The sequence below is a fragment of the Mya arenaria genome, chromosome 5, assembly GCF_026914265.1.
Source record: "Mya arenaria isolate MELC-2E11 chromosome 5, ASM2691426v1".
NCBI lineage: Eukaryota > Metazoa > Mollusca > Bivalvia > Myida > Myidae > Mya > Mya arenaria.
Genome location: NC_069126.1, coordinates 36,465,342 through 36,488,519, shown reverse-complemented (window position 1 = coordinate 36,488,519; position 23,178 = coordinate 36,465,342). Strand labels below are relative to the sequence as shown.

Below are 23,178 nucleotides of genomic sequence, written 5' to 3'. Positions count from 1 at the left end.
TTGGCTCGATGATTCCCAAAACCAATAGGGGTCATCTACTGGTGAGGCCCAACTTGCATATCAAGTTTGATGACGAAAGGTCTAGGCATTGTTGAGTTATCACTCGGACAAGCTTTAAAATTAATTTACCATTCACTGTGACCTTGACCTTTGACCCGATGAGCCCTAAAATCATCTACTGGTCAGGCCCAACCTTCATGTCAAGTTTGATGACCATACGTCCAGGAATTGTTGAGTTATCACTCGGACAAGCTTTGGTTTACAGACTCAGTAGCTGAGTCCTTGGATGACATAACAGTGTAGTATGTTGGTTAAAATATTTGTTTCCTTTTTAAAAGATATGCCAGCATGTATAAAGATGGTCTCTTCTTCCTGTATAGAGTCAACATCAAAGTCCACAGTAAATAGATTCATGTGAGTTGCACGAAGACAGAATTTTCAAGTTTAAACAATTTACAATGTTGAATTGATGTAAATAGTTGCTCAGATCACAGCAAGGGTAAACTGAATCAGAATGAATCCATTGAAGGTGTTGAAGCAGTTTCTGTTTGAAGGCTGTTCAACTCAAGCACAATCCTTTGATATGAGATGGTGGCATAAACTGTTTTGTGAATTCTGTCTTTGAAAAGTCTTTGGTAGTCTCAAGTATCACCTTGAAAAACAGTTAAGATGAATTTTGTAGAGATTGGAAAGTCTATTGCTCTTTCGGTAACTTTCATTCTAGGTTCCGAAGTATTTGTGATATGGTGCTGAGTCTCTGAAACGAAAAACAAAAATTATTTAAGATAAAAAAACAATGATAAAAAATTGAGTACATATACAAAATATTTTAAATTTACACCTCTTAACAGTCACAGAATATTTCACAGAGCCACTTGTAAAATATGTATAATAAAACATCAGTTGTTTTCTCAGTTAAATAAAGGGCACAACTCAAAATCACTTAAAGCCGGATTTATAGACCTAATAATTGGGACCTATACATCATATACAAATATAATACAATAACATTAGTGTATTGTCTCTGACATGACGGACAGCTATAATGATACCTTGAATTTGGTTCTTTAACAACAGATTTATCTGCTAGAAATCATTAAAAACCCTTTTATTTCATTTGTTTTCTTCAAGGCTGCACTCTTACAGATTAACAGTTTTAATAATATTTTATCTTTTGTCCAGGAATGAGCAAATTTTGTGTAAACATCTGAAAACCAGCGATACAAGAATGCTGACAAAAGATTTTATCACAGTTTTTCATATTTCTGTCGCAAATAAATGTTTTTGAAAAATGCATAAAACATCAATTTTTGAAAATAAATATGAAAACTTGTAATGTGATTTTTTCAGCAGTCTTATATCACTTGTTGCTATGCATTTTCACATGCAATGTTACATATATACAGTATCCAGTGATGTGGATCATTCCATATATATGCTGCACATCTTTATTATTATAATTATAGAATGTGCATCAAACTATATGCATGATAAGCTTAAAAGTTTGTATTAAATTGAGATTTGGTAAAAAAAAATGCTACAAACTGACTGTAAATACATACATAATGCACGATTTCCACTTGATTCGCTCTTGTGGTGTATTTACTTTTATCAAGATTCAAGATTCAAGATTTATTTAGATCATGGGTTATTACAACCATGTGATCAGAACAATAACGCTTTAACAAACAATTAATTAAACATTTATATATAAACAAAGTGGACATATATTACATACAGTTTCCTATAATAGGAAATACTAAGACAAATAAGTCGTATTGTTTTTAAAGGAGAATGACTATTTGACATTAGATAAAAGGGATTTACAAAATATAGCCAGTTTAATAAGTTCTTGCTTATAAATAACACAAGTAAACCGGAAATATGGAAATTTAGTTACCCATCCAGAAACCTGCGGTTCTGTGTAACAATCCGTCCCGCCTAGTTACCAGCATCTTGGATTCATGTCAGGATCTGAAATAAAAAATGAATAATCTATTTATTTATAAACAGGCTGTTTTCTTTGTGAAGCTTAAAATATGGTTGACATTTTTCATTAAATGCAAGGTGGTTTCTGTTTTAATAAAGCCATTGCTTGAACTCAAGTAGTCATCAGTCATGGGGTTCAAGATCTGAACCTGTCCCACTTTTGCACCCAGGTTTACCATACTAATATTATACCGTTCATGAGTGTGTCCCAGTACTAACCCACTAAGGTCAGATTGTTTGCAAATTAAGTTATCAGGAACAGTTTGTCGAGCTGGTTGAAAAATTTAACTGCAAGCTTTCAGTTATTTTAAGTTCTAAGGGCCTGTGAGCCAAGTTGATAGAGCACAAACTTGCAAACAGGGAGTCCCCAGTCCAAGTCCCATTACTAGCTGCAATGTTTTCAGAACCGCAAGAAAATTGAAAAAAAAGTAGTTTGGGATAGACAAGTCTCGATCCCAACTGTGACCAACAGAGCTTATGCTTACCTTCTGGCTGCTCTGGATATTTAAAAAAAAATACTTTTTGTATACCCAGGCTAGCTCATGCTACTATAAATGTAGTTAGTAGGGAAAGGGTACAAGATCTAAACAACTGTTACATATGTCCAGGTGTGTGGTACCAGCAATATATAATAAACACAAGTCTTGTTTCACTTCACACTCTGTATTGTAGATGTTAAAGTATACAATGCGACAGGACCACCCCCCGCATCCCTAGTCATTCTAAAATGCCGTCCAGTCTTTTTTTAATTTCAAATTGATTCAAATGCTCAACCGTTCGTTTCTAAGAAGTGCTCCGTGTGTGATTCATTTTACAGTTTAATTCGTCAATACTGCGACGTACGCCCCTGGTTATTAAATGACGTCGAATTAACCAACTGAGGTGAGTAAGTACAGCGTGGGTAAAGTTCAAACCCAAGACAGGGGCGCCCCTAGCAATGAAATGACGTCAACGTTACCGACTGAACTGAGTTGGTAAAGCGTGGGTTAAGTTGCAAGCCATGCGACGGGGGCGCACCTAGCAGTGAAATGACGTCGAGGTTACCGACTGAGGTGAGTTGATAAAGCGTAGGTAAAGTTCCAACACCTGAGACAGGGGCGCCCCTAGCAGTGACATGACGCTGAGCTTACCGACTGAGCTGAGTTGGTAAAGCGTGAGTAAAGTTCCAACACCTGAGACAGGGGCGCCCCTAGCAGTAAAATAACGTCAACGTTACAGACTGAGGTGAGTTGGTAAAGCGTGAGTAAAGTTCCAACACCTGTGACAGGGGCGCCCTTAGCAGTGAAATGACGTCAACGTTACCGACTGAGGTGAGTTGGTAAAGCGTGAGTAAAGTTCCAACACCCGAGACAGGGGCGCCCTTAGCAGTGAAATAACGTCGAGCTTATCGTCTGAGCTGAGTAACTAAAGCGTGGGTAAAGTTCCAACCCCCGCAACAGGGACGCCCCAAGCAGTGAAATAATGTCAACGTTACCGACTGAGCTGAGTAAATATAGCGTGGGTAAAGTTCCAACACCTGAGACAGCAGCGACCCTAGCAGTGAAATGACGTCAACGTTATCGACTGAGCTGGGTAAGTAAAGCGTGAGTAAATTTCCAACCATTGCGATAGGGGCGCCCCTAGCAGTGAAATGACGTCAACGTTATTGACTGAGCTGAGTTGGAAAGCGTGAGTAAAGTTCCAACACCTGAGACAGGGGCACCCTTAACAGTGAAATGACGTCAACGTTACAGACTGAGCTGAGTTGGTAAAGCGTGAGTAAAGTTCCAACACCTGAGACAGGGGCGCCCCTAGCAGTGAAATGACGTCAACGTAACCGATTGAGCTGAGTTTTTAAAGCGTGAGTAAAGTTCATCCACCCGAGACAGGGGCGCCCCTAGCAGTGAAATGACGTCAACGTTGCCGACTGAGGTGAGTAAGTACAGCGTGGGTAAAGTTCCATCCCCCGCGACAGGGACGCCCCTAGCAGTGAAATGACGTCGAGCTTACCGACTGAGATGAGTAGGTTATGCTTGAGTTAAGTGATGCCGCTTAATGTTAAATAAAACACTGTGAAAGTATATTATGAAGTTGTCTGCTTTTATTGTTTTTGTTTGTTTTATCTTATTCAATTTTCTGAAATATTTTATTTTCAAATTACATCAAAGCAATCTGATCGGCCTTTAAATGCTATAGTTTTGTTCAGATAGATATTTTTAACGACCCCGATAGAAAGTAGCCAAGTATTAATACTTAATGCCATATCATAAGTATATCTATGCATATACTTTAATATCAACGTCTAATTCGGGTAGATAAGAGTTATCAGTATGTTAAAAAAGGTCTTTAAATTTCTTTTAATTGTTGTCATCACTAAAAGTAAGTGATTTTATCAAAATTTAGTTTTGTGTTGATTTTAAAAAGATTAGAACATAAATTGTGTTTACTTCCAAAGCACTTGATGGAAAATATTATTAAATTATTTGTTACTTTATAGAAGTTTAAATTGTATGTTTCCTGCGACTCACTCACTCACTCACTCACTCACTCACTCACTCACTCACTCACTCACTCACTCACTCACTCATTTATTTGTTTATCTATTAATCTATTAATATTTATTTTATTTATTTATTTATTTATTTATTTATTTATTTATTTATTTATTTATTTATTTATTTATTTATCTATTTATTTATTTATTTATTTATTTATTTTTTATTTATTTATTTATTTATTTTTTAATTTTTTAATTTTTTTTTTTGGGGGGGGGGGGTATAGTTGTTATATTATTGTTTAATATAAATTCTAAAACCAAGCTCGCATTAAGGAAATATTTCCCGAGAAAAAATCCTGCTATTGAAAATCTTCTTTAGATACATAATCGTTCGATGAAAGTCATATAAATATTGTCAATGATCAACATTGTATTAAGGTTACGTGTTTTTGTCAGTTGGCATGTAGATATTTGACTGGTTAGCTATATAAGTTCCGTGTTTCCATTCAGACTCCGTGGGGACGCCGCCTCCTGTAGCGCTCACTGCACATGAGGGTCTCGAGGGGAGCATGTGAGTGTCTCATAAAGCATGCATATCTAAGTTTAAACTGAAAGTTGAAACTGATAGTTTGTTTTAAAATCATGGACCTAAACCGAATGTGCTTTTTTTTAAATATGGCCCTAAAGCATGTTTAAAACCATGACATAATAGTGAGGCAAATGGCGTTTTAAAATTCATGGCCCATAACCACGGTGCTTAGGTTCAACGACTTTTTATGCACTTGACGGCTCCTAGGGTCTTCCGAGTTGAACACATTTTTTGCACGGAACATTGGGGATATTTGAATGCGTGATTGTTAAAGTGATGGGAATTGTTACATGATAGAAGAAACGGAATAATAGCGAGAACAATTGGTACTGTATCATTTACAGCAGCGATAGTCAACTACAATGTATTATGAAATGTAAAGGCCATTTTTGTGTATACATTTGATGTGAATATGACCATTGAAGTATCAGTCCTGATTATAGTTGTATTTGTTCGTCAAACACTTTATTACACTATATTAAAAACACCTTGTCCAAGGTCTATATATTAGCATTCAGAACTTGTGGATACCTTTACATGTGGACTAGTTTTTATGCGCTTCGTCATCCTGGTGTGTGTTGTACACTTTTAAAATATGATCACGAGTATTAGTCAGCCTCCAAGTTTAAATTTAAATGAAATCACCTGCAACTTTCTTATTTTCGTGTAGCTACACATTCATGTGAAGTTTCGAAACCTTTCAGATATATCGCAAAAATACCTCGTTATTATCATATTGATCATCTTATTTTTGCTTAAAACATAATCTTTGTGTTTATATTCATGCAAACAAATGTTATTCCTTTAAGTTAAAGGATTTGAACTTGTTATTATTCTGTCAAATCTTAATCCATGCCAATGAACATGGAAAGATAATGAACGAAAGGTAGTAAATGAATATAAGAAGCCTTATATATAAAAGATTATCAGTCATAAAATAACAGTCATAACATGTATAAACCCTAATATATCAGATCCTTGTAATAAAACTCATCGTGTTTCCTATTTACCATTGAGAACGAGGGCGCCCCCTGTCGGACTGCAACGTCTTGCGCGCTTGTCCCTTAACTCCCGCTGGGTGAACCTGACGCATATTTCCCATATGGACCCTGGCGACATTAACATTCGGGTGGATGCAACGACCGCCGTGTCGAAAGCCGCGCTTGATACGGTAACGAATCTTTCCTTCTGATTGATATAACTATTCTGATCAATCGAAACATGACGATAAGGGTGCGGTGGTTCACACGCGTATCCAATGACGTTCCTACACATACGTATTTGCAATCGACACGACATGATTTGTACCAAATATGCCACGTTTTAATTTATCTCCTTGCCTATATTTCGTTTTTGATCTTTTATGTCGTCTAAATTTCAGGCCACAAAGATAATACACCTTATGACCATGAGTATGCCGCCGCCTATATTCACTCGCCTTGCGACCGGTCCCGTCACCGTCGGCGTGTTCACGGCCGCTGAGACGCTGACGGTGTATCCATCCTACTACCCCAACTCCAACCCGCCGGAATGCTGTCAAGAGGACTATAACTGTAAGCCCCGTGATATAAGCTCGCTTGTATGAGGCTAAAACCCACCTTATAAGTACGCGGTATTCAGAAACAACTCGGTATTCAAGGGGGTTGCATGCCGTACGCAAACAAATAAAAATAAAAGCGTTATTCGGTACGCAATCTTTCTATCGCGTTTAACAGTATTTGTCGCACAGGAATCAATTATGAAATAAAAGAGTATTCATGGGGAGAAGGGATTTTAACCTTGTTGTATTGTTTGTCCCTTTCAGATGTGTACCATCTCTGTACGTTACTTCCCGTTATGGTGTTGCTGATAGTTCCATTGTTTTGATAAATCATTTCTATGTATTAGGGATTGATAAGGCATGATGTCACTGATTTAGTTAGTTTAACAGAGTTCGGTCTTAGGTTGTGGGGGCAGCTGTGCCCGCTCATGCACGTTTGACGGACGGAAGTGGATCAATGTGGCGGGCGCGGGTGGTCAGCGAACGGCGGTACTTGACGTCAATGTACTGTGCACTGCCGCGGATCCGTACCGGGGTTCACTTAACGTACTCGTGCACGAGTTTGCGCACACTGTGCACGAGTACGGCTTGGATACAGGCATGAAGAAAAGGGTACTTGGTTTTAATTAGGTATTAAGTTATCGCATGAAAGTAAAAGAACTTTTGAAAAAGAAAGTTTTGTTTTATAAACAGCAGAAATACGTGTTTGACTATAAGTATTCACATTTTAAACCATTTAATGCAAGAATGAAAAAAATGGCGTGTATTCCAGCTGTTGTCAGCTTATACAGCCGTCAGAAATCGTCGGCTCTGGAACGACACGTACGCGATGGCAAACGCCATGGAGTATTTCGCCGTCGGCACCTCCGTTTTCTTCAACTCCGACCATCGGATAGAGAACTTAAACGGACCTCACATAAGGTGAACCGACAGTGTTTTGAATACAATTTGAAAACTAAGGTCCTTTGCCCATGATTTCGAACAATCTCAAGAGTTCAGACTTAAGACTCAATATTGCAAAGTTCATTGTTACATTCCTTTAAGCAGAGCATTGACGACGAACGTCACTGAATTATATTACTGTTTGAATGTTAACTTTTTATTGCACCATATATTTAATAAAAAATGGGAAACAATAGTATTAATTATTCCTCCATTAAAATGCAATTATTTTTGCAATGTTGATTTATTTAGATTAAAACCTACATTTTAAGCCAATTAAGTTCTGGGCTTAATCAACTTTCGCGGGTGTTCATAAGGTCCGCCTTCTACCACTCATCCGATACAGACTAAGTCTTCCTGTGTCAGATTTTGCATTGACAATGAGTCAGCCAATGGGGTTGTATTCTAAGCCACTTAAATAATCTCAAGCAAAATCAAAAGCATGTCATCATACCTCCTAATGCTTAATATAACCATGTTTACCACGCTTCTTCATAGATGCGTTTCAACGTCCTGTAGCACGGGGAACGCAGGAAAGGCACTACTCCGCAACCGTGACGTCACACTGTATGACATCATCAACGAGGTGTTCGCAGATAACAATAGCAACGATATCAACATTGGAACCTGCACCAAATAGTCATGCGTTTGAACAGATGCATATTTATAGTTAAAAACAACCGTGCTTGCGCTTTAAATAAATGTTAGATCTAATAACTTTCGTGTTGTTGTTTGTATGCATCGTATGGTTGTGTATATCTCGGGCTTGAATCATTTTACCTTCAAACAATTTCTAAGTGCCGGGGTTGTACCTGTTGTTTCAATTGCATTATGTGCTTTAAGGTTATCCGCATTAGGAACATCTCGGCCATTTTCCATCGAACACAACCTCGGATGTATGCCGGTACATCAGTAGAAGTAGTTCGTAAAATTTTGAATTATATCATTAATTAAATGTTGCGTTTTAGCCAGTTCTTATATCAATCTTAGATTTAATTCATTGCCAGTGAAGTGTATTACTGCAAACATAATTAAGATTACTTAGAATAAAGTCATTAAGTTTAACTGCTAAATTAAATTACTACGCGATCTACATGCAAAATGAAGATGGCCGAGGAGCTTTGAATGAACAAATAACTCATTTTTTTTTTACCCTACCCACGCCGAAAAATTTGTCAACAGCTAAGCGTGGTCCCTCTTTATCTGGAAAACGACCCTTTTTCAAGCAAGCGAGTAAGACTGATCTCTGACAGTGAGGGATAAAACTTGGAAAAACTGTTTTAAATCCGATGATAATTCGCTTTTGTTTTCTTTACACGTTCGACCTCTCCAATCATCATTCACTAAATGCCGAAAAGTGTAATTTGGCCATGTATTCATGCCCTGTTCAATTTAAAAGAACTTTCGTTCATTATCTGTTCTTATTTGGAACAAAGATGCATTGATGAATTTTCATAAAATGTTTTCACTGATACACCAGTCAAAGGCGTGTTGTCACACTTCGCACAAAGCCCCTCGGGGTGTTGAATTGTTGTATGGTCATTACATTTCATGGTCCAGTGCATATAGATGACCAATTACTGCCTCATTCAGAATTTACTGACCAATTTCTTAGCTGACCAATGTGTACTAAAGGAAAACTCGATACTGCCGTATTGATAAGTTACTGACCAATTCCTCAGCTGACCAATGTAACATATATGAAAACTTGACTCTGATGCATTGTAAAGTTAGTGTCAATTTACATAGCGATTTAACTAATATGTTATTGAAACTTATTTTCAATATAAGTAACTAAATGTCCCGAGAATTGTTACTGAATATAAAAATGCGTACCAAAATAAAAAAAAGCATTGTTACAGCTGTGCTTGTGCAAGAACTGTAACTTTGGTTTGCCGTATTTATGTCTTTTCCCGATTAAGCAAGAGACATATTGATTTAGTGCTGTCTTGTCTGTCACAAAACTTTGTCCCCTGTAAAACTTATAGTTGTACTGAAACCTGGAAGAAGTGTTTAATATAAACTGTAGTTGTGCATAGACTAATGTTTTACAAAAATAGGTCTCTTTTAATTCCTTCATAGGCTTGACTCGACATCAGCCATCACCAACTTCAAAATATTTACATGGTAGATCTGTTTGTGGGCCCGCTGTGATACTTTGTATCACAGTTTTTCTTGTATATAATTTTTTTAGAGCACTATTTTTTCACGAGCCGGAAAAAGAAATGACAGCTTTTTAAACAACCAGATTTTGAAACCATTTTACAGCTTTTTAGTTTATTACAAGAAGTTAAAATTCCTGATAAATAAAGAACATAGTCTATTCATATATATCCATGGCTTGGCGCGAGGTCATGCGCTACAGATGATGTTAAAAGCTGAGTTTCTAATGCATGGAGACGGATGTAGTCGTCAACGACCAACACGTGGTGGCTGTCCGTTGCTATGGCGATCAACTCCGGCATGTAGGCGGCTGAAAAATAAACCAAGGTCAGATTATTTTTAGACGCAGATTCAAACAGGAAACATTCCTTTTTTAAGTATCTTCTCCTCCAAGAGGAAAGGGTGGTTCGCACACAGAACGCATATAGGAATTACAAAAAAAATTAGATTACCAGAGCCTACGTAGACACTGATGACGTCATGACTGATTGTGTGAAGTAGGTCAGCTTGCTGGATGGTGACCGCAGGAGTGTTCGACCGTCCGTCCGTGATCACAAGCACAACGTTTGGCACCTGCGGTCTGTCCCCTGCATTGGCGGTGAACATGCGCGTCCGCACAGTCTCAAGTGTCTCGCCGGTGTGCGTACTTCCGCCTTCGTACGGCACCTGAGTCAGGGCGGTGGTAACGTTCTGTTGCGTCTCGTACGTGTTTAATAACCAGTGAATCTGAAACACACAAACGGTAAGTGTCACTTTAAAGCTGCACTCTCACAGGTTGGACGTTTTGACAACTTTTTTATTTTTTGTCTTGGAACGAGCCCATTTTTATGAAAATCCATGGAAACTAGTTATATAAGACTGCTGACAAAAAAAAAACAACAGATTAGAGATTTTTATATTCAAGTTCAAAAGTTGATGTTTTATACATGTTTCTTAAACAATTAGTAACGGTTTAAGCCATAAAACATTAATTTTCGAACGGAAATATGAAAATCTACGATCTGATTTTTTGTCAGCAATCTTATATCATTGGTTTGCAGATATTTACGCAAAAAATTGCTCTTTCCAAGACAAAAAAAAACAAAAAGTTATATGGTAAAAATGGTATATCTGTGAAGGTGCAGCTTTAAAAGTACAGTAGCGAAAACAATACGTGACCGTCCCTATAACAACACAAACTGCGTACGTGCTATGTGGTGCTGAATGTGATGAGGCCCGTCATAACCTGATTGGGACCTATATCAACGCGCTGAACGAGGCCCGACAGAAAGGAGAGGGCGTGCCGAAAGTTGGTCTCCGTCACGCTGTGGGAGTCATCCAGCACAAACATGAGGTCACGGTTACACGTGGAACCTAAAGGGTTGAATATTATTATGGCTTTAAAATAGCATAAGACTCAGACTATTGCGTGCAAATCAGACAAAGAGAGACCACGTGGATGTGTAAAAGTAGCAGTAGCAGAAGTACTGTTCTCATACATGTACAATTGAAAGTAGGCGTAATAAATAGTTTTCATACCATTGAATGTGTGAGTCGAAGTCACATGGTCAGTTGTAGTTGCGGGGTTAGTCGTTGGTGTTGCTGCTGTAGTTGTTTTAACCGTCGTGCTAGGTAATGCAGGTTTATTACACAAATCAGTGGCGCAGCAGGATATCATAATGTTTTGACGTTTTCTCCTGTCCATGTTTGAATGATGTCCTGCTGACGTTACGTCATGTCGTTCGACTGACAGCATTTCATATTCATGACGTTTGCCTATAAGAACCTGGCTGACTGAACCAAAGCCATGACCAAATCCGCCACATACCTACATTGGATTAAACCGTAAATTCGTCATTATGTAATAAGCAAATTTGATAATTTAACAAAACCACAGTCACCCTTCGTCGTTGACCGCAATATCCGGATATTTTTCAAAAACATTGCTAGTCCAAATTACTAAACATTTTTACTGAATGAAATGTTGGAAGTCATATTTTCTACTTGAGAGGGTCTAGATTAATGAAGAGATTTGATGAGTTCCAGTGTCGATATCTTTAGATACATTTTAAACAGTAACAGTTTATCGCCAAATTTCAACCAATACAAGGTGTTGTTTTTGAAACCGAAAGGAAGAGTCTGGATTGCCTTCGAACATAGTGGTTATTTGGTTTCTTTCTTTATTGAAACCATTTACCAGAAAATAAACTTTTTTTTAATCGGAACTGTATTAATACTTTTATGGAGAATGATATTTATATGAAACATATCATGCGAATGATCGAGATCTTAGGCCTTATATTTGAGTCTAATGTGATTGTACTGAACTTAAATTTACCGCAGCAAAAATGTGTATATCAAAGGTTTGCAGTTAACAGCAAGCTAGACTAACATATTAAACTTCTTTCTAATTAAGCCAAGAACAAGGTAAATGTTCCCCAAAAACGGACACAAATGGACGATAAAACCATTTGAAAACTTTTTCTGCTGAATAGCTTTGTAATGTTGTATGTACCTGTGAAAAAGAGCATGATGCTGTCGTGTTACAGTCCTCGGGGTGACGAACGGGCGTGAGACATGAATAACACTCCAGGGCTGAAATAGAACCATTCAAACTAAAGCCGCACTGTCGGTCATCATAAGATTGCATCAATGATAAAGCCGCACTGTCGGTCATCATAAGCTTGCATCAATGATAAAGCCGCACTGTCGGTCATCATAAGCTTGCATCAATGATAAAGCCGCACTGTCGGTCATCATAAGCTTGCATCAATGATAAAGCCGCACTGTCGGTCATCATAAGCTTGCATCAATGATAAAGCCGCACTGTCGGTCATCATAAGATTGCATCAATGATAAAGCCGCACTGTCGGTCATCATAAGCTTGCATCAATGATAAAGCCGCACTGTCGGTCATCATAAGCTTGCATCAATGATTTATGAAGTTTGTTGCCATGTAAAGAATGGTTTAATACAAATAAAACAGAAGCTGGAAGTAAACGACGGCCTTCAACAATAGACCAAAGTCGTTACGGTATAAACTGCCGAAGTTATAAAAAAAACAAGAACAGTATGGAGAACTATACTATATGGAGACGGTTCGGACGGTTTAATATAATCAAAAGGTGGGGGAAAATAGTAAGGCTATCAGTATTAGAACGCTGCTGACTGGAAAGGAGCTAAACTCGCAATGCTATAATTCGAATATCATGTAGGTAGCATAAAACCCCGCAGAAATGTCGCGGCAATACCTATAAGGACCAACAAAGATTTTTGCGTTAGACACAACTTAAGTGATCATTATCAGTTTACTGAAAAACATTTGGAAGAAATTGTATCAGCCACCATGGACATTGAAGAAGGAGCAGTGGATAACTATTTCCCGAATTCCAGAGGACCACAGTATTGACCGCACCGCAACAAAACCGATAGGGTCAAACCCTATCCAGTTCCATTTTCCAAATTCGACGACATCGAACACGAGGTGCAATAATAAGTTGCAGAAAGAAATCCCAGTGGAAATATAACTCCACTGTTGTTCTTGTACCAATACAATTAGTTTCAGTATTCATTTTAGGGAGTTTTTGCCACCACAAGTTTGGTACATGGACAACATCAATGACATAAAGCATGAGAGACGATAGCTTTTTTACAAATGGTACTGACAGTTAGAGGTAACTAAAAGTTCCATACACATGACAGTGTTCACAGCAGAAACTGGCAATATACAATTTAGACGTAATAAATGTATGCTATTTGTCCTAGTACAAACTGGAGCAGCCTTCATCTATATGATGATGAAGTTGGTATGGGGATATCAAGGGAAAGATAACTACGAAGACGACATACTTGACCATACAACAACATGAGGATATCACCAATCTGGAGATAATTGGACAGGCGGATTTGACTGGTCATCACAGTACAGCGTTGGTGCATAAAGCGTTGGTTTCACCGGTGATTTAAGTTGGAATGTGTCAAAAAAATAATATAGTAGCATGGGAGTAAAACCACCAACAGGCGTTCCAATGGGCCCTTACTATGAAGATACATATCTTGGAAAACGCTTAAATACTGATGTATTTGATTTTTGCACTGGTGCGGCGTTGTTACACCACATCAAAACATGATCTTTTCCGTCGACAATGTGAACATGAAACTCCTGAAACGGGGGAAAATCTTACTCTGTGAATTGGAATACTTGTAATGTTTTTTGCGTGAAAACCCACCAAACATATTTGTACGTCAGGGACTTCACCGTACAATCGGAACATGCTCTGTTATAGAACATAAAACGGTTCCATGTTGAGGATGGGTGCATCAGGTGATGGATGTTATTCCTAAAAAATACCAGTTATGCCTGGCCAAATGGTAAAATAGTAAAAAGTATGTGTCTTAAACAATAATGGGTGAGTTTAAATATTTGAGCAAAACATTGGAAATTAGTGGAATCTCTACCATGAATACATATTATCATTGCGATACTGAAAAAGAAACAGTTTCCGAACTTATATCGCTAGCTGTAAATAGTAACGGATCATTGTGATACATACTACGTGTTAAGATTGAAATCATGGTGATGGCTGTCCTCTACGGCGGTAATGGCATCTCTCAAAGGGGTCCAAATTTAAATTTCTTAAGATATGATACTATTCCAGCCTTAAATTCGTATATGTTGGCTTATAAAATGCCTTTTATTTCCTGGTACAATTTTTTTATACAATTATTCATAGCATTCAATGCCATTTATTAAACGTTTGTTTAGTTCACGTACGACAATTTCCACATTATCGTCTGCATGCGTTGTTGGCCAGCCCTGAGTCTGCACCACAAAGATTCGATTGAGACTGGTCCATCAACGCGCATGCGCTTGAATCCCAGTCATCACAACTTCCGGTCAGGAAGCAAATACAAATAAATACTAAACATCTTTTTCGAAACCTTTTTTCTTCCGGTCAGAAGCAAATACAAATAAATACTAAACATCTTTTTCGAAACCTTTTTCGTTTGCTATACTTGAGGTATTGGCCTTGCCATTATGAAACGATGAAAACATATGTCTTATACTATCTGGTAAAATTCTGTACAAGTTTAGAATAAGTTTTCATTTTGAACAACAATAATTGTAGAAATGTATCAGCCACTATTTAAGAAGAAAAAAGACCTGAAGAATTTTTAACAAAATAGACTTTAAAAGCGATAATTATTATAGTTTTAAGCATGTTACGAAATAAATAGGAAATAACAATTTAATAAAAGATGAATTTAAACATTTAGCGTTAGTTTCTTACATAGTTGAAATATAAACTTACACAATCTTAATGCCCTGAATATCAATCTGGACGCCGCCATATGTTGGAAAGGCCAAGCGGTGCACCACTTAAGTTATGACTGATTCACGTTTTTAGATAACATTCATAACAGTATTCAGGATCGGCTTACACAGAGGGAAATTATGCGTATAAAGGAACAAGTTGCTGTCTGTTTCCTACAGTGGCACAGAGCACAGTGGCTTGATGACAAAGGCTCTTTAAAGTCACAATAAAAAAATTCAACTAGCCAAAATTATATTCTATACATACTTGAACATATATATCATCAATATAATACATTGCCATAAACATAAAATGAGATTTGAAAAAAAAAACACCCCTATACTGTATTACAGTATTACAGTATACCACATGATGGCAACCATAAAGCTAATTAGCTAAAACATATCTACTCAACACAAATATCATACATTGCAACATTGTATATCATAATATACATGATACATGTATATTGAATCGAATTAAAACGAAAGACGAGCCTACTATGTTTCTCTCCATAAAGCTAATTAAGAACAAAACAATACTATGTGCAACTTAAATTTAGGCTACTCATGCAATTCTTCTTAAGCCTACTAAGGGCCAAGAATACCACATGTTGACAACACTGAAAGTCCATTTAGAGCCACACAAACCTATTCCCAGACCCATACTCAGTACAATATAAACCTCATTTTAGCTCTTTCGTTATTCTGTATACAAAAGCTTGCCCAATGAATCGGGTTGCGACTCCGGTGATTCACATTGGGGTCCATACAAACCCTATTGCAGCCTAACGCTAGCATACATATTTAGGCCGATAAAGTGAAATACAAAACAGATAAATATACACAAATATAATACAACATTGTACCCATGAAATGTGTTGATTAGCTTTGTTCTGAATTTTGTATGTACTGTTTGTTGCATTCTTAATCTTAATGTATCTAAGGGACACAATTCTTTATATACTACAGCATATTTCTCTATTGTAGTTATTCATACTGAATACTATGTTTCATATATAGCTATGCCTGTAGTATTGTATTTCACTTGATGCTTGGGTATGAATGAATAAACATGTAACTCCATTTGAGATCTTATGAATCTAACCCATTCCACAGGTTGTTGTAAGAACTAAACCAACAACGCAACACTGTTTGTGTTTTTTTACTTGGAGATGTTCCTTTATTTTTATTTTTCAAAATCAAAACACCTGCTATTGCTTCTTGTTTCCTCTTTATAGTGTAAGATAATTAAATATAAAAAAAAAATTGCAAAAAAAACTGTTTAACCAAACTTACCCTGCGCTTAAGAGATATCATTTTGAGAGACAATTTCCAAAATTAGGATCATTATAATTAACTTTCAAAAGAAAATTTCGAAAAGATGACGAGAAGATATCTCATTTTATCTCCTTCTACAGTATGAAACCATTGTTATTCTTAAAAGTACATTTCTGGATAAAACGTTTGCTACTATTATTTGAGACAAAATTAACATTTTAAAGGAAAATGTGTACATGAAATATCCTGCGGAATTTTCGGAACTTTGACGTGGCAATGACCTTGACCAGACAGTTTTAGTGCTATATGGACACCAGTTCCACAAACGACATACTTTGCCGATCATGTGGGTATGTAACATTGCTTATTCTAGTTTTGTTGCCACTCTTTCCTCGAAATCAGCTGATTGAGATAGACTTTTAATGTCTATTATGTCAACAAATTCAAGGTAGTAATTAGGCTTCAAATGACTCTTATAATTTAAATAATCCATTCATAAGCTCATGCCATTCATTTATTAAGATTTGAATCATCATTTGACATATATTAATTAAAACATAAAGAAATAAGTAATGTTTAAGAAACTTGACTAGTTTAATAACATTTAATTCATATTATGTTCCAATTCCAATCGATTGTTGGCGTTCACACTTTGGATCAATGATTATGACATTAGATAATGTAAACAGTGCAGGAATGAAAGACTTACTGGGTCAAACTACCTCAATGCATGTTAACGTTATACAACTAGCCCATTGTTAAGATATATATGGACTAGTGTAGCACGCTTATTTTTACTTCAGCGTGTATATTTGTATTTTCGCGACATAAAATCTTTACAATGATCTTTACAACATTGGTAGGTTGCTTGATAGCAGTTGTGAGTTCTGAAGAGTGTTGGAGACAAAGGGATGTTTTGTTGTGCGATGATAACATGCCGAATGAGGTTCAGGCTGGAATCACTATTGTTAAGATCTTCAACGTGGATTTAAACGCTTACCTACAGACAGATATATTTCAACACAGGTCATGGAGAACTGTGGAACACCTCGTACTTAAACCTGATATGGACAGCAGTGGCGGTAACTCTTTAGATGTTGAAACTCGACCATCGTTTGTACTGCCCTCAACATTTTCCGACTATTTGTACAACTTAGTTGAACTCTCGGTGACGAGTGAAAACCTTATCGGACTTCATAAAGGGGCGTTCCATAATCTGACAAAGCTTGAAGTTCTTGACTTTGCTGGCAACGTTGGAATAACGCTGACAAATTTTACAGCAGCATTGCTTGGAAATAACATGGACAATTTGAAAATACTTAACATATCACAGATATCCGTACGGTCACCGTTAATCAGAACGTTTGGGGGTGAGTTTTTCGATTGCTTTCGCAGCAGCCACTTGGAGGAGCTAGATTTGAGCAAAACAGACAGTTTAATGATTCCGGGTGAAATTGCCGATGCGCTCCCGTTTCTGAAAAGTATAAATCTTGGAGACAGTGGATACCTTGCTGCCAATTTCATGGCGGCTATGTACTTAAATCCAAACGGACGTTCATTCAAATTTCTAAGAAAACTTAACATTAACAATGCATTATTCCCTGACTCATTAACAGACGCGAAGTTGCTACTTCCAGCAGACAGTGATATATCGGCGACCGCGCAACTCAATCTCACACACTTGTGGGCTCGTAACTGTGTGTTGGACGAATTTGAGTCCATTCCGTTTGCCGTTTCGTTGGAAAATAGAGCAATACTTTACATGAAGTATGAAGCTACAAACATCAGCCGACCTATAGTTGCCTTGCCTGTAGACAGTATGGGTGCTATACCTTTGAAGGTCCTAGATATTTCGCAAAACGGAATTATATCTATGGACTTGAACTTAACTGCAATGTCAAGGTACATGGAAGACATTGATCTTTCAAATAACAAGCTATATTTAATGGATACTAGCAAAATAAAACATATTTTCAAAAACACCCCCAACATTTACAGAATCAATCTTTCAAATAACCGTTTATCGAAACTACCTGATGACATATTCAGTACAAATACTAATTTGGAATATTTGGATTTATCTCACAATAGACTTTCTACATTAGATTTTAAATTTTCTCATCTTATAAAATTGAAAGTTTTGAATGTTAGTTTTAACGAAATCCATTACTTTGAACACAATATGCTTTCAAGATTATATTTTTATCGACAATCAGTTTTATTGTATAGTGAAGAATTTTCAATGCAGTTGAGTGGAAATCCTTTTGTATGTTCTTGCGAATCAAAAGAATTCCTCAGATGGATACTTGATCCAGGCTTTTCAAACTACATACAACCTCAAAACTTTAAATGCCTTCAAAGCCAATCTCAAACTTCCATTAGTATTGACGAAAATGCTTCAGCAGATGCGGAGTTTGAATGCAAATTGACATTGATCATTGGTGTATGTTCTGCAGTGTCAGGAACACTTATCATTATCTTAGGCATTGCAACATTACTGATGTGTAGACGGTACCGTTCAAAGCGAAAAGAAAGAAAGCTCGCTCTCTTTATTGCTAAAAGAAATGATAGGACAGCTGATGAACAAACTCCGATATTTCTATCATATTGCAGTGAAAATGATGATTTCGTTTCAAATGTAATATATCCAACTTTGAACAGTTCTCTACAGAAGATTCTTAAAACTGATAAAACATGTATTGCTACTGGAGATCTCGATTTTCGGCCCGGCATCCACGTAGCTGAGGAAATTGTTACGTGCATTTCAAATTGCTCTGTCCTAGTAGCATGTGTGTCAAAAGCCTTCTGTAAAAAGACATGGTGTAAAAATGAAGTGTTTACAGCTATTCACGAACAAAGACCTGTGGTACTCATTTTACTAGAGGAGGTAGAACTGTCATTGATGCCTAAGGTTTTGAGAAAGCATTTTTTGACCACAACACGTGTTACATGGACTAGACACGATATAACGCCAAAACCCGACGTACAAACCATTTGTCGAGGAATCGTACAATTGATGGCGAAAGAACAAGACGACAGCAACGTTATCGTGGGTAACAATGGATGTTTAATGTCAGAAGACGGACATCCGTCTGGATATCACAACGAGAATGCAGAGACAATTCTGTAAATTGTATTAACTTGCTCTTCAATCTCAAACTATGACCGTTGATATTGTTATAGCATTGGTGTTTTGAACTGTAAATACAATACATAAATAGTAAAACTATCATTCTTGTATATCATGTAATCTCCCACTTAATTCACTCAACGAATCTGGTCTGACACTTTAAACTTGTCACATGACACCGTAGGAAACAATTGGGAAACTTATACTTCAAAAACGGCTGTGTTTTAATGCTTTGATTTAAATACATGTAGTGTATTGTTTAAGTTTGTTTTCTATTAGCCTAGATTTGTATGATTATTGATTGTTGATAACAAAATGTTAAAATAAAAGCTAACATTGTTTAACATAAGGATTCATTCAATATCAAAACTTTTTTTCGTATTCTTCTGTAATGATTAAAACTCCGTTAGCTTGAATTTGGCAGTCAAGAACATTCTTTGGTTGTCACCTTTCTCAGCCCAAGTTTTCCTTTTTCATTTTTAGTATTATGTTCAAATTTCAAAAAGAAACCTCTCAACTGTGAAGTGCAAGGGTGATCATATTTATGATCAAATTATATGTACATTCAGTCATTACCTGTGGCTTTTTGCTTCTTACTAACATGCCTGCTCCAGCACCAGATTACTGTAAACATTGTATTTAATGAACTTATCCCCCCTAAACATAAAGTAAATGAAGGGAATTCTTAAGTTATTTGTTCAGAAGTTCATTATAGAGACTTCTATAGCATGCACAGTGACTACTACAGCATAACCATTGAATTCAGGAACGTAAACAGTGACTTCTACAACATAAAATTCTACATAAACATCATTATTGAATTTCACAACATAAAACAAGGACTTTGATAACATAAACAGTGACTTTGTCAACATTAACAGTGACTTCGTCAACAATAGCAGTGACTGCTACAACACAAGCAATGACAGTCACTTCTACAAACGTAACAGTGGGAAATATTAGGGTTATCTAAAAGCTGCATTTTGGATTAAACCGATATCTTTTAATGTCATTTAACAGTGATATTTCAGTATTACATTAACACATATTCCAACTTTTTTTAATGATAATAATTTATAAAGGAAACTGTGTAATGTGTTTTTATGAAGCAGGCAGGTTAGCACTTTAAACCTCCCCGAAACATTCATAACCTATAAAACAAATCATTGAAAACAACAGCAATAAAAAAACTACCATCCGTAAGTGTTAGGCCCATTGGTTTAGGATTTCATTAGCTTTGTTGGTGTTTGGGATATCATCCGTTAGTGGTAGACCAAGTTGTTAAGGCTTTCCTTGTGATCTTTCATTTAGAATTTTGGATATCATCCGTTGGTGGTAGGCTCATAGGTTTAGGTTTTCACTACCTTTGCGAAGGTTTTGCTTCTGTTGGAAGTAGGCCTACAAATTGAGGCTTTCAATTTCTAATTGAGGGGATTAGGATCACCCGTTTGTAGTAGACCGATGTGTTTAGGCTTGCATTATCTCCGTTATAATTTGGGATATCATAGGTAGGCTCATAGATCAGGGCTTTCATTATACATGTACTTGTTAGGGTTTGGAATACCACTAGTCGGTGGTAGGCTCAGAGGATTAAAGTTTTGCATATCATACGTCGGTAGTCGTCCCATATATTTAATTTTTCACTATGATGTGTGTTGAGGTGAAAGATACCACCCGTCTGTTGTAGGCCCATACTTTTAGGTTTCTACTATGATCTGTCCTTGGGATAGCATCATTCGATGGAAGGCCCTCAGGTTTAGGCTTTTACTCTCTTTTTTCTTTGTTGGGGTATGGGATATCATTTTTGTTAGAAGGCCAAGTTTTTAGTGCGAATGTCACACTTTAAACATGCACTGTTTTACCGTTAAGATTTAGTCGAATTTTAACAAAACTACTTATTGGATAAATGATTATTGATTATTAAGATATGGTTGAAAGTTGTCCGGTTCGATTAAGTTTGCTTCGCAGGTTTTGTCGTCCTTGGAGCCTCAGTGTTAATCTAGCCAGAGTCAAACTAGAGTGGTTGTGAACTACTACTACTTGTTGACGTAAAACGAGTACACATAATTTATATTACTGGTGAAATGATTTTGCTATAACTTCCTATCAGTTGATCGTTTTAATATGCCTTGTTCATCACCGTAATAATAAAATAAGTTATAACAATATACATGCATAAAGTACTTATTATGAGCTGGAGGCCTTACATTACAATTTAAGTATGTGTTATTTTATGATGAAATAAAATATTCAAACAAAAATTGGTTCAGATCCAACCAATTTTACATCGTGACATATATCAATAGTAATGAAATTAAATTCAGAGATTTCTAGCACTATATCGTAACGTCAAAAGGTCAGGCATATGTAAAGATAACATAATAAGGGTTGTTCAATGAATTATCGGAGGGGTCGTGGCCCTTATACCAGCTCGCTAATATTAGTTGATATGTCTTAATTATTTTATGTGAACGGTAAGTTTTAAAATGTATATGAACGTCAAAGTATGTTAGTTAACGAGTTTAGTACAGCCAATTATTTTCAGACATTGACGTTTTATATAAAATATGGTCACTGTATATTTCATTCTACGAGGGACCAATATTTGCCCAAACACTTCCCACTGCGAAAATACATGAACAGTCATGTTAATACACAGGAAGTTAGCTATTGCCCTTTGTCATTATAGATGTTGTAATAATAAATTACCAATTAAAAAGGAAAAGTTAATGCTATTCAATACAATCATAGAATGTGGTACATGTGTGTTTGAGTTGAAGCACTTTTGTGCTGATAGAAATAAATACCTTTCCCCCATTTTCTCAAATGTCAAATTACTCTGAACTTCCAATATTGAAATTGTCCATTTTTGTGAGCAACCTTATTCAGTTAAATAACTAGAAATCATTATCTTTAATTCAGTTGTGTCTATAGCTGTCTAATCTATAAAATACGTTGTTCTTGTTTGCTAGTTGTTTTATGTTTTTGTTTTTCATGTTTCAAGATGATGCTGTTTTTATGAAACTGAAAACTGAAAACTGAAACATGACTGGAGTGAATATCTGCCGTCAAGTACACACTTATGGAATGCTTTAACTGATCTCTTCAAACATTGTATCTACTGATGAGGTTTCAACTTACTATTTCCTTTCATTATTTCAGAAAAAACAAGCTCAGAAGCCAAAAGTTTATACATAAGCCTCCACAAATAACACAGTGCATATATACTATATAAAATTAGGTGTGCTTATCAAGAGTTGTTAGGTACCGCCTTGGAACGATTAGTAAAATACATTTACTGGAGTTTTAACCACTTTGCGTGCACTACATCACCCTTATCCCAACACTGCTGGAAAAGTAAAAGATACAGTACAAGATTTTTTTCCAAACTGTCCTCTTACAGACGTCAGAAGCCGACTCGCTAGGACGAACACCAATTTTACCCTCGGGCTTTGCCTCGGACAAAATTGGTGTTTGTCCTAGCGAAACGGTTTCTTACGTCTGTAAGAGAACACTTTCGAAGAAAAAACGAGTAACTGTATCTGACTTATACAAAGAAAAGTGCATTGCATATATTAGTGAGCCAATAAATGCATAAATAAATACATACAGATATATCAATAGATAAATAGAAATAGTTTTTCGAAAGATAAACATTAGATTATTATCATCGCCTTTCCAAATACAATGTATCGGCAGGTGGGATTAATAGAAATTCTCGTGCACGATCCGCTTACAACCGTAAGAAGACACTTTTTCAATAGCTCCGCTAGGG

The 23,178-nt window shown here is 36.5% G+C and overlaps 2 protein-coding genes and 1 long non-coding RNA gene across 3 annotated transcripts; 2 read left to right on the top strand and 1 right to left on the bottom strand.

Moving 5' to 3' along the window:
* The first annotated feature begins 3,533 nt into the window (after nt 1–3,533).
* Nucleotides 3,534–8,176, top strand: LOC128235652 (uncharacterized). The gene is made up of 7 exons (XM_052950457.1): nt 3,534–3,561; nt 4,976–5,036; nt 6,072–6,225; nt 6,436–6,607; nt 6,998–7,206; nt 7,367–7,515; nt 8,035–8,176. Exons 1-7 carry the CDS (start codon nt 3,534–3,536, stop codon nt 8,174–8,176), a joined length of 915 nt encoding a protein of 304 aa, XP_052806417.1.
* Nucleotides 8,177–10,338: 2,162 nt separating this feature from the next.
* LOC128236265 (uncharacterized) lies at nt 10,339–11,452 on the bottom strand. The gene is made up of 3 exons (XR_008261303.1): nt 11,218–11,452; nt 10,886–11,052; nt 10,339–10,425 (listed from the first exon to the last, which is right to left on the bottom strand). It is a non-coding gene; the product is annotated as an uncharacterized LOC128236265 (long non-coding RNA).
* Nucleotides 11,453–17,062: 5,610 nt separating this feature from the next.
* Nucleotides 17,063–19,726, top strand: LOC128236251 (toll-like receptor 4). Its single transcript, XM_052951134.1, has one exon. It carries the CDS (start codon nt 17,115–17,117, stop codon nt 19,401–19,403), a length of 2,289 nt encoding a protein of 762 aa, XP_052807094.1. The 5' UTR covers nt 17,063–17,114; the 3' UTR covers nt 19,404–19,726.
* Nucleotides 19,727–23,178: the final 3,452 nt, after the last annotated feature.